This window comes from Mytilus edulis, chromosome 5, assembly GCF_963676685.1.
Source record: "Mytilus edulis chromosome 5, xbMytEdul2.2, whole genome shotgun sequence".
In the NCBI taxonomy this organism is placed as follows: Eukaryota; Metazoa; Mollusca; class Bivalvia; order Mytilida; family Mytilidae; genus Mytilus; species Mytilus edulis.
Genome location: NC_092348.1, coordinates 60433701 through 60449462, shown reverse-complemented (window position 1 = coordinate 60449462; position 15762 = coordinate 60433701). Strand labels below are relative to the sequence as shown.

Genomic DNA, 15762 nt, shown 5'->3' with positions numbered 1-15762 from the left:
TTAAAACCTAAATGATCCACAGCGAATGTTACAGATCATAGATATGTCCAGAAAAAAACAACCATATCGTCATATTCACAAGATGACAGGAAGCGCAAGACAATTTTAACAAAAGTTGAAATTTCATTAGCTATGAATTTATGGATCAAATATACACAACAAGACAGGTTCGTGAAAGAGCTAGAACATAATTCACTGATTCCAAAAATTAAATAACATCCGCTTGTTCAAGAGTTTTTATTCGAATGAAAATAGAACCATACGATGTGCTGACGGCACAACTACTGATGTATGTTTAAAAACCAATTTTAATTCAGATTATACGAAATGATTGTTAGTTAGTGTACAAACTGGAAAGGCTGTGTACAATTTTTTTTTAATTTAACTGGATTAAAGCACTAAGTATAGAAATATAAAAAGGATGTTATAACTTAAGATATTCAAGCAGTATTATAGGCATACATAAATGCATTGTGACAATATTCTTTTGTATCGTTGAAAAATGTTATTTTTGTTATGAATGACTGGTTAAAGTATAAAATGTTCAGAAGTTATAGTGTCTGTTAATTTAATCCTGCTTGACAAATGTATTCATTACATTAGTAGTTCCTACTATTAGATCATTAAATATTGCAGGTAGACGGTACATCTTCTGATGTACTTTATACCCATTTTACTTCAGATAATACAAAATGTACTTTATCAATGATACAAATAGAACTATCAAGTGTTCCCTATACATACATTGTATATAGGCATCGCTTATTTTGAGCTGTGATTTTTTTTTTTATTATTATGACTTTAAGATTTTTAGTAAAAGAGAGTTACAAATAATTAGAGAGTACCTAATTAGGGAGTACAAAATAAACTGTAGCTGATGACCAAAATGGATAAAACATTGATAATCTTATTTTCCAGCTATATATTGTTATTTTTATGCCCCTTTGTGCACCTAGAAATACTTCATGAAGTATGCCAATGAGCTCATTGTCATTGATTATGTGAGAGCTGGACTTGTCAATATTAGCGAACTTCAGAGATCTTCCCTGATATGGACAATCTAAACTTGACCGTTCCCTAAACCAAGAACATGTACATGTATATATATTTAGTAATGTTTTAATTACAGGAATCAGCGAATTGATTAATGTTTTTACAATATTTTTTTTGTATATATTGTAATATCTTGTTGACAGGAATCTGTGATTCAACTGTTTCACAATACAATTGCAATAAACTGCAATATTTTGTTGACAGGAAATAATAACATTATTTTTTTTTATGATGCATTTTGTATTTTAATTGAAGATTGCAGGAGCAATCTTGGCGACCAAGGGAAGGGTATAACCAGTATGTTTTAGATGCAATAGTGTTAAAATGTGGAATTCAAATAATTGTCAAAATTTAGTATTAGTTAAGATATTTAGGACTAGCTTAAGAAATAATTTACTTGATAAATAGTTAATATAAATTTTTGCAATTTTAGATAAGTGAAAAGCAAATTATTATGTAATCCCCCGAGGCCTTAATGACAATAGAGAATTAAGGATTAGAGACGTGTTATACATACAAAAAAGAATTTCCTTACCTTTTAAGTTAATTTAGATTATGTCACAAAGACTGAATATTTGGGAAATATATAAACTAGCATTATTATGTAAATTAGATAAATAAGTATTAATGCTATGTAAAATGAATAATGAAAAACAACATATATGAGTTGACCATGTAAGAAGAGACACTTGGATTGTATGCTTGTGTTTTGACACTTGTAGTTTACACTTGTCTTTTAGACTTTGATTTAGACTGTTGTATTGGATTTGATATTATACATGATGTTTTAATGTGTCTCATGAAATCATGTGATTATTGTGAATTGATAAACTATACTGAATACTGATTTAATAAACCTTATATATTGAACTTTGAATCTGTGTTAAGTTGACATGTATTCATAAAAAAGCTACCAGCTAGTTCCCCCAACCTAGCAAGATGAGTAACCAGGTCAGGAATGAACATAGTACTGGCCTTGGTTATACAGCACCCATGAATTAACGACAGCACACCAGGACACCACATACGAATCATAAACTTTGCGTCTCACAAATGTTACTAACATTCTCTGACAATAGACACATCTCAAAACACTATGCCAACCTTCATATTGTCATCATTCCTTATGTAGAAGTGAAAATGTAAGATTTAGATTACCAAGCTTACATATCTGAAAATCAAAATACATAACAAATAAGCTTTACAAATAATTGTATACATACATCATGTACATATCGGACAATATCTTTGGTATCTTACTGTTCATTTCTTTTGTAGGTTTTTCGTTGTTAATAATCGAAACCATGGTGTACTAAATATTTTTGTTACTTGTACTCTCTTATATTAGCAAATTAAAGACATATACATTGATTAATCCAATAACCTTCAATTTCATTCTAAGATTTACTGCTTCTGTCATATTTTCATATTTTGAATATGGAGAACCAATTATCCGTTTTAAGAATTAAAAACCAGTATCAATAAGTTAAAGATTATATCGCGTTATATCAAATTCGAACGTGTTTTTTGCCGAAATATTCAAAAATAAGAGCAAAGGGTGGTCGGCTTTGAATGAGAAAAAATGTGCTGATGCAATGACGCATGTGTTTCTTATGACTGTTTACTTGTGAAATAACACATACGTGTACAATACGACTCAGTGTACCTGTCAACATAAAAACAGTGTTTGTGTTTTCATCAAATTGACATTATGTTCTTTTTGAACATATCAAATGTTCGCCATATGACATTAAGCCTTAGATACTCTGATTTTTTGCAAGTGAGCCCTTGCAGTTGAATAAAGAAAAAGAAAAAAAGAATATAAATACAAGTTATTAAATAAATAAGAATTAAAAACTTACAAAATGTTTATAATGAAATAAGTCAAATACTCGTTAGTAGATCTTTTAAGTAAAATAGATAAGAGAGAGGCACATGATACCAAAGGTAATTCAAACTGTTAATGTATTTAATTCAACTGCAGTAAGTTAACTCTATGTATTATTGTAAATAATGTGAATATAATTGTCCCATCTGTTCGTGCATTGATAAAGTTTAAATGAACAAAATGGTATTGATGTATATCATGCAAACATACAATTAACTTTCCCAGGACTTCATTTAATTCTTGAACCATATTGCAACATTTCGTACAAGTCAACTAAGCTTTCTACAGTGTTTTTGTTTTTAGTGTAGTAATATCTGTAAATAGGTGAGAATGCATATACAACTGTTATAAATATAAAGCGAAATAGATAATTAAGTACGGCATTCTTATTTCTCAAAAACACATAGAACTAACGAACCTACACATCCACCCTTTTCACTTTGGTGTTTGCAGGTTAACTGTTAATCCGTTAAAAGTTATTGTTCATTTCAATTCCGATTTTTAAAAAATTACTTTGACATCATTGTAACAGATTTCACGAAGCACATGAATGTACATGTACAAAACGTGTAAACAGTTGTCAGAAATAATATATCCTCAATTAAAAACATATATGAAAAATGTTCTAAAATTTCAAGTATACAAGCATTTTTTTTTTTTATTTTAAAATCCCCTTTAGTAAGAATGCGAAACAAAATAATCTGTTGTTAACTGTGTATTAGTTTCAATTAAGAATTGAATGCTTCTTTTTGTAAATTTATTGGGGTGTAAAAGCGTTGACCGAAGTACATTTTGTATGAAGCGCGGTCAAAGCTTTTACAACCCTATAAAGTTACAAAAAGAAGCATTCAATACTTATAATATTTTTTTTTAGCTATGATCATGAAAACACGAATTTTATATATTTTTTAATTTAATTCACCTGTGCACTTTATTGTTGGACCACGTGTTATCATGAATAAAAAGTTGTATTGAGCAATGCAACTGCTTACGGAATAATGTGATTTGCAGTTAGCCAATCAGAATAAAGTATTATAATGAAACATACATCTAATGTAATTATTATATATTGCAATCCGTTTTATATTATTGGATCATTGTAAACCCCATAAGCGCCAGCAATGAATATATAATGATGACGTTAACTTAGTTGTTGGAAATAGTGGAAACTGCAAATAGGGAACATAATATTTTTAAAATAATGCATTATATGATGTAATAACAAACTACCGAAAACTATACAGGGGACAGTATACCGACGATTTCCGATTTTTGAGATGAAATGAATAAAGCAAAAGACACATTTGCATGTCTTCACAACTTCATGTCCAAGAATATAATTAATGTTCATTTACGGAAAAAATCTGTATACTATATTATAATGATAAAAAAGCATAACTCTAGTTTCAGTATATTGTTTCATCATGACGTTCTACTTCGATATTCCTGGGAAGGTTATTGTGGGTCACATATAATGCCTTTAAAGGGATAACACAGTTTGACAAAATATGTAATTTAAACTTCACAGAATTATTCGATATACTAGAACACACCCGTATATCGCGGGTTCGGGACTGAATTAAAGTATATAACTATGCGCAAGCCTTATTTTGTATTAGTTTTGTCATCTGATAAAGTCATGCTGATTATAAGATACACAGTTTTCTCTGCTTTCAAATCTATCGGTTTGAACCCGTCGAACTGGAACTTATCAATTATTGATAATATTAATTATTTGGAAAACAAAAAGTCCTGGAATGGAGTATTTTTATAATCAACAGAATTGTCCTATATTAGTTATAAATATGGAATTATTTGATTCGCTGTTTTACGTCATGCCCGCTAACAAACTGAAAACTGTACCTATACGCCTTATTTTAGTCCAGATTTTTAGTATTCGTACTGTTATCTTAGAAAGTCTAACTGATTAAAATACTACAATAGGTAACAATTTTAGTGCCAACCCTGTGTTTATGACCCGTGTAATACTATATAGCATATTAATCCTCAATACACCGTTTGGTGGTGCACCTGTGAGATGCGGAACGTACAGATAAGGTAATCGGTGACAGGTGAATATACTATTGGTATCGGTATCGGACTCGACCCGGAACTTCTTAATTATTGGCAATATTAATTACGTGGGAAACAAAAGAGCCTGGAGTGGTGTAATTTTTAATCTACACCTTTGTTCTATATTAGTTATATATAAAGTTGAATTTTTTGATTCGTCGTTTTTATGTGATGACGGCTGACAAATTGGACCTCTTAATTTTAGTATTATAAATAATACCTTAAAATGGGTAATAGAATATGGTTCAAATTAGATTGTCTTCTTGAAACATGTACACCAAGTGAAGTATTGGTAATGGCACTTTTTTTTTTATCTTTTCTAATGGGAAGTTCGAAAAATTCGTCTCTTGTTTGTATGAATTAAATTCAAAATAATATTCATACTATATCAAATATATTGATAAATTATTGTTTTACTTATAGAAACTGTGGCGGTCTGCCGTTTTGGGTAATTTGGAAGAAGTAAAAAGATACATAGCTGAAGGAGCTGATAAAACATATAGAAAAGAAGGCTTGGTAAGATAATCAAAATATAATAACTCAAACCCCATGCTGATAAATAATGAGTACCTTAATCAATGTTTTAACTCATACCTCATGTCAAGGTATATGTCATCACTGAGTATACATTATCATATGGTTTCACATTATCAAATGATTTCACATTGTCGTGTTCCACTAGAGAATCAACAAGTATCTACCTTTTAAGTAAAATGTACACAAGATTACATAAGTTATGCAATTGGAGTTTGAATGTGTGTTGCCAAATGTTTGTAATGTCTTCCTGTCTGCTTATCGCATGATTGCATCCAAGTTAATGAATGTTGTCTGAGTCAAAGACAATAATTGGTGTTTGAATCAATGGAAGTCACTGCTGTTTAAATCAAGGATGATTATTGTTACTTGAATTGTGAATAATCTCTTATAGGTTGCATTTCTGTAAATATTGACAATGCAATTTCCCATAGGAACTCCCTAAACGGCTAAAACTGTACCACTTGTACTATGAAGTTTTGAAAAAATCTTATCCTTGAATCCTAGAATTGAAAGTTCATATGCACTTCAATTTTGTTCAAGGTCAAACTTTGGGCTGTGTGGCATATTTTCAACGTGTATATGCCCTGAACTTCTCAAGGTTTAAACTAACACTAATTTTCTTAATTATCCCTACCTCGAATGAAAGGTTACCACAGATTTCAATGTAAACAATATGCACTTGTTTATTTACTTGTAACATGCCCAAGTTATGTCTCTGTGAAATGGAACACAGAGAGCATAACTTGAAACCAGTATGTAAACAAAATTAATTTTCTATGAATATTCAAGATCGCCCCAAAAGAGGCGTGTTTTGATAACAGCTGTATTTACAAAGTGCAACCTTTTGTTGAATCAATGATAATTACTTTAATGTAATTCAATGACATTTACTGTTGTTTGAATAATTGATAACTGTTTTTTGTTTGAACAATGTTGATTATTGTTAGGATTAATTTTAACTACTGTTGATTGATCAATAATATTTGCTTGTGTTTTGATCAATGATAATCACTGTTGTTGTAATCGAGAATAAGTACTGTTAAAGTTGTGCTGAAAACGAAAATCACTGTGTTGTAATGGAGAACAAGTACTGGTGTACTGATCATTGATAATTTATATTGTTTGTATCTAGAATAAGTGCTGTTGTGCTGATCAATGGTCAGCACTGTTGTTGTAATAAATAAAAGTACTGTTGTGCTGAGCAATAATAATCACTGTGTTGTTATCAAGTATAAGTACAATTTTACTAAACAACGATAATTATAGATGCTGTAATCAAAAAGAAGTAATACTATTGCTTAACAAGGATAAGCACTGTGTTGTTATGAAGTATAAGTAATTTTATAATAAACAAGGATAATCACATTTGTTGAAATGAAAAAAAATAAATACTGATGTGATAATCAATAAGAATTATCACTGATTTTGTAATGAAGAATAAGTCCGGTTATGCTGACTTAGGATTTACAGCTGGTTTTTATTTTTTTATTTTTAAAGTAATTTTATTTGAATTAATGATAAGTTATGTTATTTCAATCAATGATAATAGTTGTTATTTAAATCAATCATAAGTACTGCTATTTGAATCAATGAAAAGTATTTTTTTTATTTTAACAATGATAAGAACTGTTGTTTGAATCAATGGAAAATACTGGTATTTTATACAAAAAACTACTAATATGCGGATCAATGATAATTATTTTTGTTTTAATCAATTATCATTGTTGTTGTTTGAATTTAGAATATAAGCTGCAGTTTGTATCAATGATCAATCTCTCTGCTTGTTATCAATAATAATCACGGCTGATCGGACCACGAATAATTTCAGTTTTTGTGATGAGGAATTCTTACTCAATAACTATTGTATTGCACAAAGAAATGAAGGTCTTTTCAATCAACGATAATCACTGTTCTTTTGTCCAATGATTATGTTGTTTAAATCAAGATTAACTACTGTTGTTTGGGTCAACGATAATAAATATTGTTTGGATCACGGATACTAACGTTGCAGGGATCAATGATCGTAACTGTTTTAATTTTAATGAATGTAATTATAACTCAGAAAGGATGATATATGTTGTTTGGATCAAGGATTATTATTGATGTTGGTATCGAAAAATGATACATTTTGTTGGGTTCAAGGATAATTACTGATGTAAGTTTCGTGGATATTTACTGTTGGTGTGATTAAGGATAGCAACTGGTGTGAGATACATTATTATTAAAGTTTATTATATTAAGGATTACAACTAGTGTTGGGATCATGGATAGTACCGGTTTGGATTAAACGTAATAAATGTTGGTTGGATCGAGTAAGGCTACTTCTTCCGGGATCAATAATATAAGATGTTGTCAGAATCTAGAACAGTTACAGTTGTGAGGTTGGTGATTACTTTGTCAATCACAATGTGTGATGGATCTATTATGTGTGCTTTCATTATAAGGTACATATCAGACCACATTTGTTCATATGATATAAGTCTGACCTGACCTCCCGAAGGCTCCTAGTCAACACATGTTATGCTTTTTTCTGTATGAAATTTATAAGATATATTGCATGATTGTTAGGGTTTGCATTTTCCACATGATACAAATGACCTTGATCTTGACGTTCAAAGTCAGTGATAAGATCTTTTTTTTTTTGCTCAGAAAGGTATGTTATTAAATTTATGAGTGATAAGTAGATTATAAAAGAATGTTAACAAAACTTATGTTTTTGTCGGTCTAATCATATTTTGTTGCATTGATCTACTTTAAGTAATTAAATAGTGTGTTGTTATAAATTGTATGTTTTTGCCATAATTGTGTATGATATTCACGAGAATTGATATATACTTTTAAATAAATACTAGATTCAAGTATTCATCGTTTTCTTACATTTTTTAAAAATACATACTTTCATGTTAACATGTTTTGGTAGTCTAGTTGTATAGTGTGTTCGAATTTAGGGAGCACAAGACAATTAACGCAAGTATAAAGAGCTAAGAATTACCAATACCATATATAGAAATAAGAAGATGTGGTATGAGGGCCAATAAGACAATACTTCCTCCAAGTCACAAAACGTGCAAAACGTAAACAACATAAACAATTAAAGGTCAAAGTACGACCTTCAATACAGGGCCTTTGTTCTTCGAACAGCAAGCTATAAAGTAATCCAACATGACAAGTGTAAAAGAACTCAATCAGGAAATTAAACGGTCCAACCTATATTAAAAACAGGGATCGAGAAATACTCACACAAATTTGATTCCTTGTATCTATGATGAGTTACCATTAACAACACTTCCAATTGACATCCACTGAACAACAGATTTCTGAATTAGGACAGGTGCAAACACATGCAACGGATATAATGTACTGTATATCGGGTTTTTATTCGCGGATTGTAAATTTTCACTTATTTTCTCGGATAGAATAAAATCGCCAAAATAAATTCCGCTAACTTAAAAGGGCACATACAAAGGTATTGATTAATGTTATGAATCCGACAAAATAATAACCGCCAAAATATTTCGTATACCTTATTCAATGCAAATCGCGAAATTTTACACTCGCGAAAATAACCTGCTATACGGTATTTAACAGATAGTGTGTCTTACATTGTGTCACCTTTAACATTGATTCATCAGCTTAGGCCGTGTTCATATTGTACTAAACTCGATATGTAGTGAATGTACTTAACACTTTAACTAAACCCTGCATTGTTCACATTGATATTAATTAATGTTAACATGTAGCTTAAATCAGGCTTTTGGTTACATGTGGTCAATCATCAACTTAAGTCTTCTTCGATGCTAACAAACAAGGTGGTGACATTCACATCTCCATACCCAGTGATGACTGCATGCATAACAGATGATTCTTCCATTTCGGACGCATTTGGTCTCTCTCAGTTCCCACGATACAATTCTGCATCCAGGTCACAATGTATAAAACATAACAAATTAAAGGCCAAAGTATGCCTTTCAATGCGGAGCCCTGACTCACGGAACAGTAAGCTATAAAAGGCTCCAGGGTTTATGTTACTAGTATTTAGTATGGTATGTTTCTCCAAAATAAGTTTACAACTAAAGGAGTAATCAACTCATTTACCCTTAGCAATCAGTGTCAGTGATAACAACAAACTCTGTCAAAATCTCAGTCAAAATAAGAAGTCCAAATGTAGTGATCTCACAACTTTCAACTGCCGCTATTCACACATTGCGTGGCATTGAATATTTCAACACAACAAATTCTAACCAGAAATATGTTTTTATTTGTATATACAATATCTTCAATGATTTATTTTTTATCTTTAGACCGCCATTTCAAAAACAACAACAAAGGGATATTTTTTTGCATTGAGAACCAATTGAGAAAGACTTATAACTTCTAGCACAAAAAAAAACTGTTCCCAAATTGTGTGGGATTTTTTTTTATGTTTTATCGCGCTTCATATACAGATATATCAATAATAAAATTTAGAAAGCATTACACACTAAGTTTTAAACCGGTTAAGTCCTATGATAGATTTTAACTTTTAAAAAAATCTGAATAGAAAATATGACCCCGTAAATCAATTGTTAAACCATGAGATACCTAACTATAAATGATTGTTGAAATCCTTGCACATTGAAGTACAAATTATGATTTATTCATTTAAAAATAAATCTGAGTGTTTACCTAAACATATGACTTTTTAATAGATGTGGTCTTTTTTATAAAACAAATCGACAAATATCGTCACAATATAGATATAAATGCAAGTCATAAACATTATTGATATCAGATGCGGTATTATCAACTTGTTATACTGAACCACATAAACCATATCTTTTGCTGTACCAATTACATAATAAATCTTTAGTTCATATAATTACAAAAATAAGCGGCACCTGTATTTGCACGGTCCTTTTTTTAGGATAAAAAATGACACCGTTCGTTTATGATCAAAAATATAACATATGTTAAAATATTTAAATGTTAACTCATGTTTTGATTAAGCTACTACTTCCGTCAAAATAGTTCATAGCTAGAATATTTTCCTTTCTTTTACAAGATTACAAAAGACATACAACTCTTCAACATTTCAATGGTATAAAAAATGTAGAATCAAACCCTGAGTTTGTTCTTTATAGTTATGGCTAAATTGGTATCCTTTGAACAATGTTGGTCTATAGTCTTGTTTCAGACATCATTCTTATTTAAATTCGTCCTTATCATTTCAATACTTATATTATGTATTGGTCTTGTATGTGTCGTCTTCAGCCCATACCAAAACATCCACGATATCAGTGCAATACTTTAACACCATTCCTTTTTCTATCTTGATATTTTTTTTTCAATACACGAAATGATAGCCGTGACATGACATGATCTCATCATTACATACTAGTAATAAAATTATGCAGCTGCAAATATATGACGAGCATCGAGACTTTCAGGTTTATAGAGGTGTTATAGGCAATATAACATTGTTAAATGGGTTTCTGTCAAATTCACAATAAAAAATAAAAGTACAGACTGAAGTTAACAATCCAGCCGAGTGACGTTAAGAAATTCATAAAAACAAAGAACTTACACAAATGTATGAAATTGGATTGCTGATGTCAAGATTTTCTTAAATATAATAGTTCATGAAGTATTTATAGCACATTTACACATTATTTCAAATTATCATAATAGTTGTAGCTTACACATGACGTCATGTATTACCATCAACGATTGTCTAATAATCATAAAATCCCGATTTCATTCCTTCCCTATGTAAATTTGTAACAATTATAATAGTAGGTATGACGAAACCGAGTGAATATATATAGATAAGTGTTTTATATAAAAATCGCGGATTCATCTCACCTAAATTGAAGCTTGTTTCAATTAACAAAGATGGCGGCACGAAACCGGGATTATATATAGATAAATGTTTATTTTATATATAATCCCCCTTCAGTCCCATTCCTACGGAGATCGTATATAAAAAGTGAAACTGGTATGAGTTTTGTCTTTAAAAACCTGAACACATACCCGCATTTTACAATTGAAGACTTTTTGATAAAAGATAAACAAAGGTGAGACAAAACTGGTACCTTACAAGTTAATGTCCAATCACTGATTAAAAATTTAGAAAATTTGAAAACAATCAGAAAATAATAGATGGACTACATTATAAGATATATTTAAAACTTGCCATTACTGAATCATGCTTGTTGTCCGCACTTGAAATATCAGAATATAGACCCATTTTTTGTACTTTTAAAGTTGGAAAACATCATAACAATGTTAAACAGTGCTGTTGTATTGTCGTAACCTATTTTGGGTTGGGGAAATACTTTCATCGTCGACTTTCACAATTTCCAAACACGAAATGCATATGAAGATATCTATACATTTTTATGTAATCGTAGAGCATGCACAACAAAACATGATACACATGTACTGTGTCTCCTGTCTCTTAACATGTAGTTTACTTTCAACATGTTCAACTGTACTTAATTTTTGTCTATTATTTGAGTTCAGATTCTGATTGAAGAGGCCAACATGTTGATTGGTTGATTGATTCTATTTATTTCCTCCATTATACTGAAGATTTATATTTGTTTTATTCAAATATTTTAGTGACCAAAATTAAACTTATGCTCAGATAATTGGACTTTAAATTTTCCGTACTGATAAAATATATGATCTTCCAAGTAACACATCATGTTTCTCCAGTTGTCAGAGTTCACATATTGCATAGAATCTGTAATGTCAGCAAGTAAGGCTACGAATATATTGCTATCATTTTGCTGAAAAAACCTACAGATTCATGGATTGGTAAAACATCAACAATTCCGTAAAACATGTTATTTCTTTCGTCCAAAAGTTTTTCACAATATAAGTTAGGTGTTAAACAACCTCAGTAGAATAACAACCCCATAAATAGATCTGGCCATCCTTTGTTGCTATTGAGCCAAGTTTTACTATGACTAAAAGTTTATAATTCAAATTTGGATAGACGTACAAGCCTGTGAATGGTCATCTGTTTTGAATTACGTATTAACGACAAAGTTCTGGTCGACAGTGTTTAGATGATTTCCAAATATCTCTTCTCCAAAGTTTTATCCGGGATATACAAATCATCTATGTAGCTCTAAAGAAAGGAATAAATGTCATATTTAATCAGAGTTATATTCAATCGTATGTTATTGAAAGTTTATCGGATTCGCCAAACAACAGTTGACTGAGACGTAGAATAAATAATTGTTTATGAGTTGTATTGGACTTAGCTATGAGCTACCGTCTGAGAAACAATAATTTGAATTGATCGATGAGTCATTGTATAGACCAAAGTCCGACAGTACTTGTACAAAAATAAAAGCTCACACGAGTAAAGTGCAGTTTGTTTCCAAACAGTAGTACTTATAATTGAGTGCATGCCACTCCGATTAAGTCCTATACTGTTTAGAGAATGCAGATTCATTTTCATCTTTTTGCACGCCTTTAAAGTACGATCGTATGATTTCATTTTACTCTCAAAGTTCGGCATGAATAATAATTCGCTTCATAGGGACCATTTGTTTCACTCATACTTTGACTCATTATGTTTACTAGTAGATTTTGATGGTTTGAATAGATGCTCTAAATTGCATTACATACGCATATTCATTTACATTCTTCAACATTTGTTGTCAACCAGATTGTGTGCCACTTAGTAATTAAAGTGATGTCGTCTGCTAGTAAAATTGTAGGTAGATGTATGTGTTCAATCATAAACCGACAGTTTGTTGATAATAGAAGAGTTATTAAATCGTTGATAAATAAAGCACATAGCCACTCTGAAATTACTCGACCTTGACCTACACCTAGTTTTATTTAAAACACCTGACTATTTAAACGGTTATATTGTACATACTTACTTTATATGACATATGTATTATGTTCCACATTTGACCGGCAATTCCAATATTCCATAATTTAAACACAAGTCCGTCTTGCTAAACACTATCAAAGACCTTTTAGGCCATGATCACATTGACCTAAACTCGGTGTTGTGTTTGTGTATATCACACGTAAACAAAACACAAATACGTTCCCATTGCTAAAACTCAATGTTTACATGTAGTGTAAATCATGTTTTGTCTACAAGAAGTCGATAGTCAATGTAGGCCTTGTGTAGGTTAAGTGTACACAAAACAATTATTAAAAACATGAATTTAACCATGTACATTTAAAGATGAAACCTTTTTTTTTTAATACAACTGATATTTATAACAATTATTAATAAAGTTCTTTACCGAATTATTTGTCTTAATCGACATATAATGATATATATAGCTTTATTATAAAACACAAATTTAGGTAGCTTTATTTCCCCCATATCAAGACTCAAAGCATCAGTAATATTATATAAGTACATCGTTTGTAAAATGCACGAAATATTTGCCACTGGTATTTTATTAATCAACGATTCCCTCATAAATACATTACTTAAATATCTGTGCGGTAAATTGTATTGTTTGCGTAATATCCAGATCCGGTAAAATGCACTTAAAAAAAAATCAATTTGCAATGTACGTACTGGTTTTTTTTAGCCAAAGCCGTAGCTGATAAGAAGTATATGCATGGTAGTATTGAGTCATTGCTCCTAGTTCAAACTCATGACCGTTTTATTCAAGCAAAACTGATGAATTGCGAAAACGAAAATATGTTTCATAAAATCATCAACTCTCTATGATATATATTTTTTTCAAATATTGCGTATATATATGCATATATACGTGTTTGTATAAATTGTATGCTTAATGAGCTACCATTTGACTTTTATCGAGGAGAGTGGGGTTGGGGGTAGGGGTAATAGGATATAAAAGGTTGTCCTGCTTTTTTTAGTCGTCATCTCTATCCTGCATTTTTTTTTATTCTATTAGGTTTTTGCCTTTCTTTTATTAGTTTAACCTGATATTTTTTTTTACATAAATTGTCATCCTGCCATTTTTTGGCAAAGTGACTCATCCTTTCCTTTTTTCACTCAAAACTTGTGTCCTTCCTTGTTTTCAAATATCATACTAGACCCCCTATACATCAAACGTAAGCTCCCTAAGTATATTGTATAATCGTTTTTGTTTGAGTCAGAATTGTTTGATGGCGCATAGCACGAACAATTTTATTTGATTTTTTAACGCTATCAATCATTTTTTTTCTTTCTAAATTTTACACTGTAAGGTATGGGGGAAATCTGGATTCAGAATATTTTTTTTGGACAATGTCTTCCTTAATTAACTGGATGTCCCAGAAATATGTACCACTGGTCTTAAAAAAATCAACGATTCACTGATAAATGCATTACTAAAATATCCTAAACATCCCAACTCTTCTTCATCGTCTGTAAGCCATTGCCGCAGGCTACGTTTTGTTTATTGCGTAATTGGTGGCGGAGTGGTTTCGGAGCCCCCTTTTTTAGACGATCAATGCATTTGAAAGGGGACATATGGTTGGACCCTCCCCCCTTTCATTATGGGTTTGAAATGCAATTTCCAAAATCCGCCTCTGGTATAGTCGATACATCTTTAGTATCTTTACAGTACTGCAAATCATCAAAATGGCTTTCATAACTGCTAGAAATGTTGTCCTACACATTTGATTTCGATTCTATGTATTCATTTAAATGACATATAGTTTATAAGTGTGAACGAATCCCATGTTCAGGTAACTAAACCAGGTGTATAGATGTGAACAAACTTAATATAAAACCAGTGTACATTACATTAAACTAATTGTAAACATGTTTACTGCACTTGGCGTTTAGTGTGAACACGGCCTTAGTTGTTAGAAAACACATAGGAGGAACGTTCGATATATTATCTCAACAACTCATTTAATGTAAAAATAGCAGGAATTGATCCATGTTCCTTTAAACAACAAAATTGTAAGCCATGAGTTACAACATTGTTTATATTTTTCAAAAGCTTTTGAATACGAGACACAAATTTCTTTTCTAAACGTTTTCATAAAACTGATGTTGATGTCACAGCTCTGTATTACTGTTCGGTTTATCTTTGTTACTTCCTCCATTCAGTGTAATATTAATACAATGTCTTAAAGAAACAGGTAGATATTCAGTTTTCATGATCATATTAAAAAGTTTGCACTAACATTTGATCACTTGATCACCGCCATAAAGTATATGTTCGTAAGTGATACAATCCGCTCTCGATGCTTTTCCACACTTTAAAGTATTTATTTGTTCACGA

General features: G+C 30.7%; 1 protein-coding gene across 1 annotated transcript in view; it reads left to right on the top strand.

The window, feature by feature from the left end:
- Positions 1 to 15762, top strand: part of LOC139525166 (putative ankyrin repeat protein RF_0381) — a 101931-nt gene that overhangs the window by 27636 nt on the left and 58533 nt on the right. Inside the window, exon 4 of the mRNA XM_071320354.1 lies at positions 5438 to 5530. Within this exon, the coding sequence (XP_071176455.1) occupies positions 5438 to 5530 (93 nt within the window). The remainder of the gene's footprint in view (positions 1 to 5437; positions 5531 to 15762) is intronic.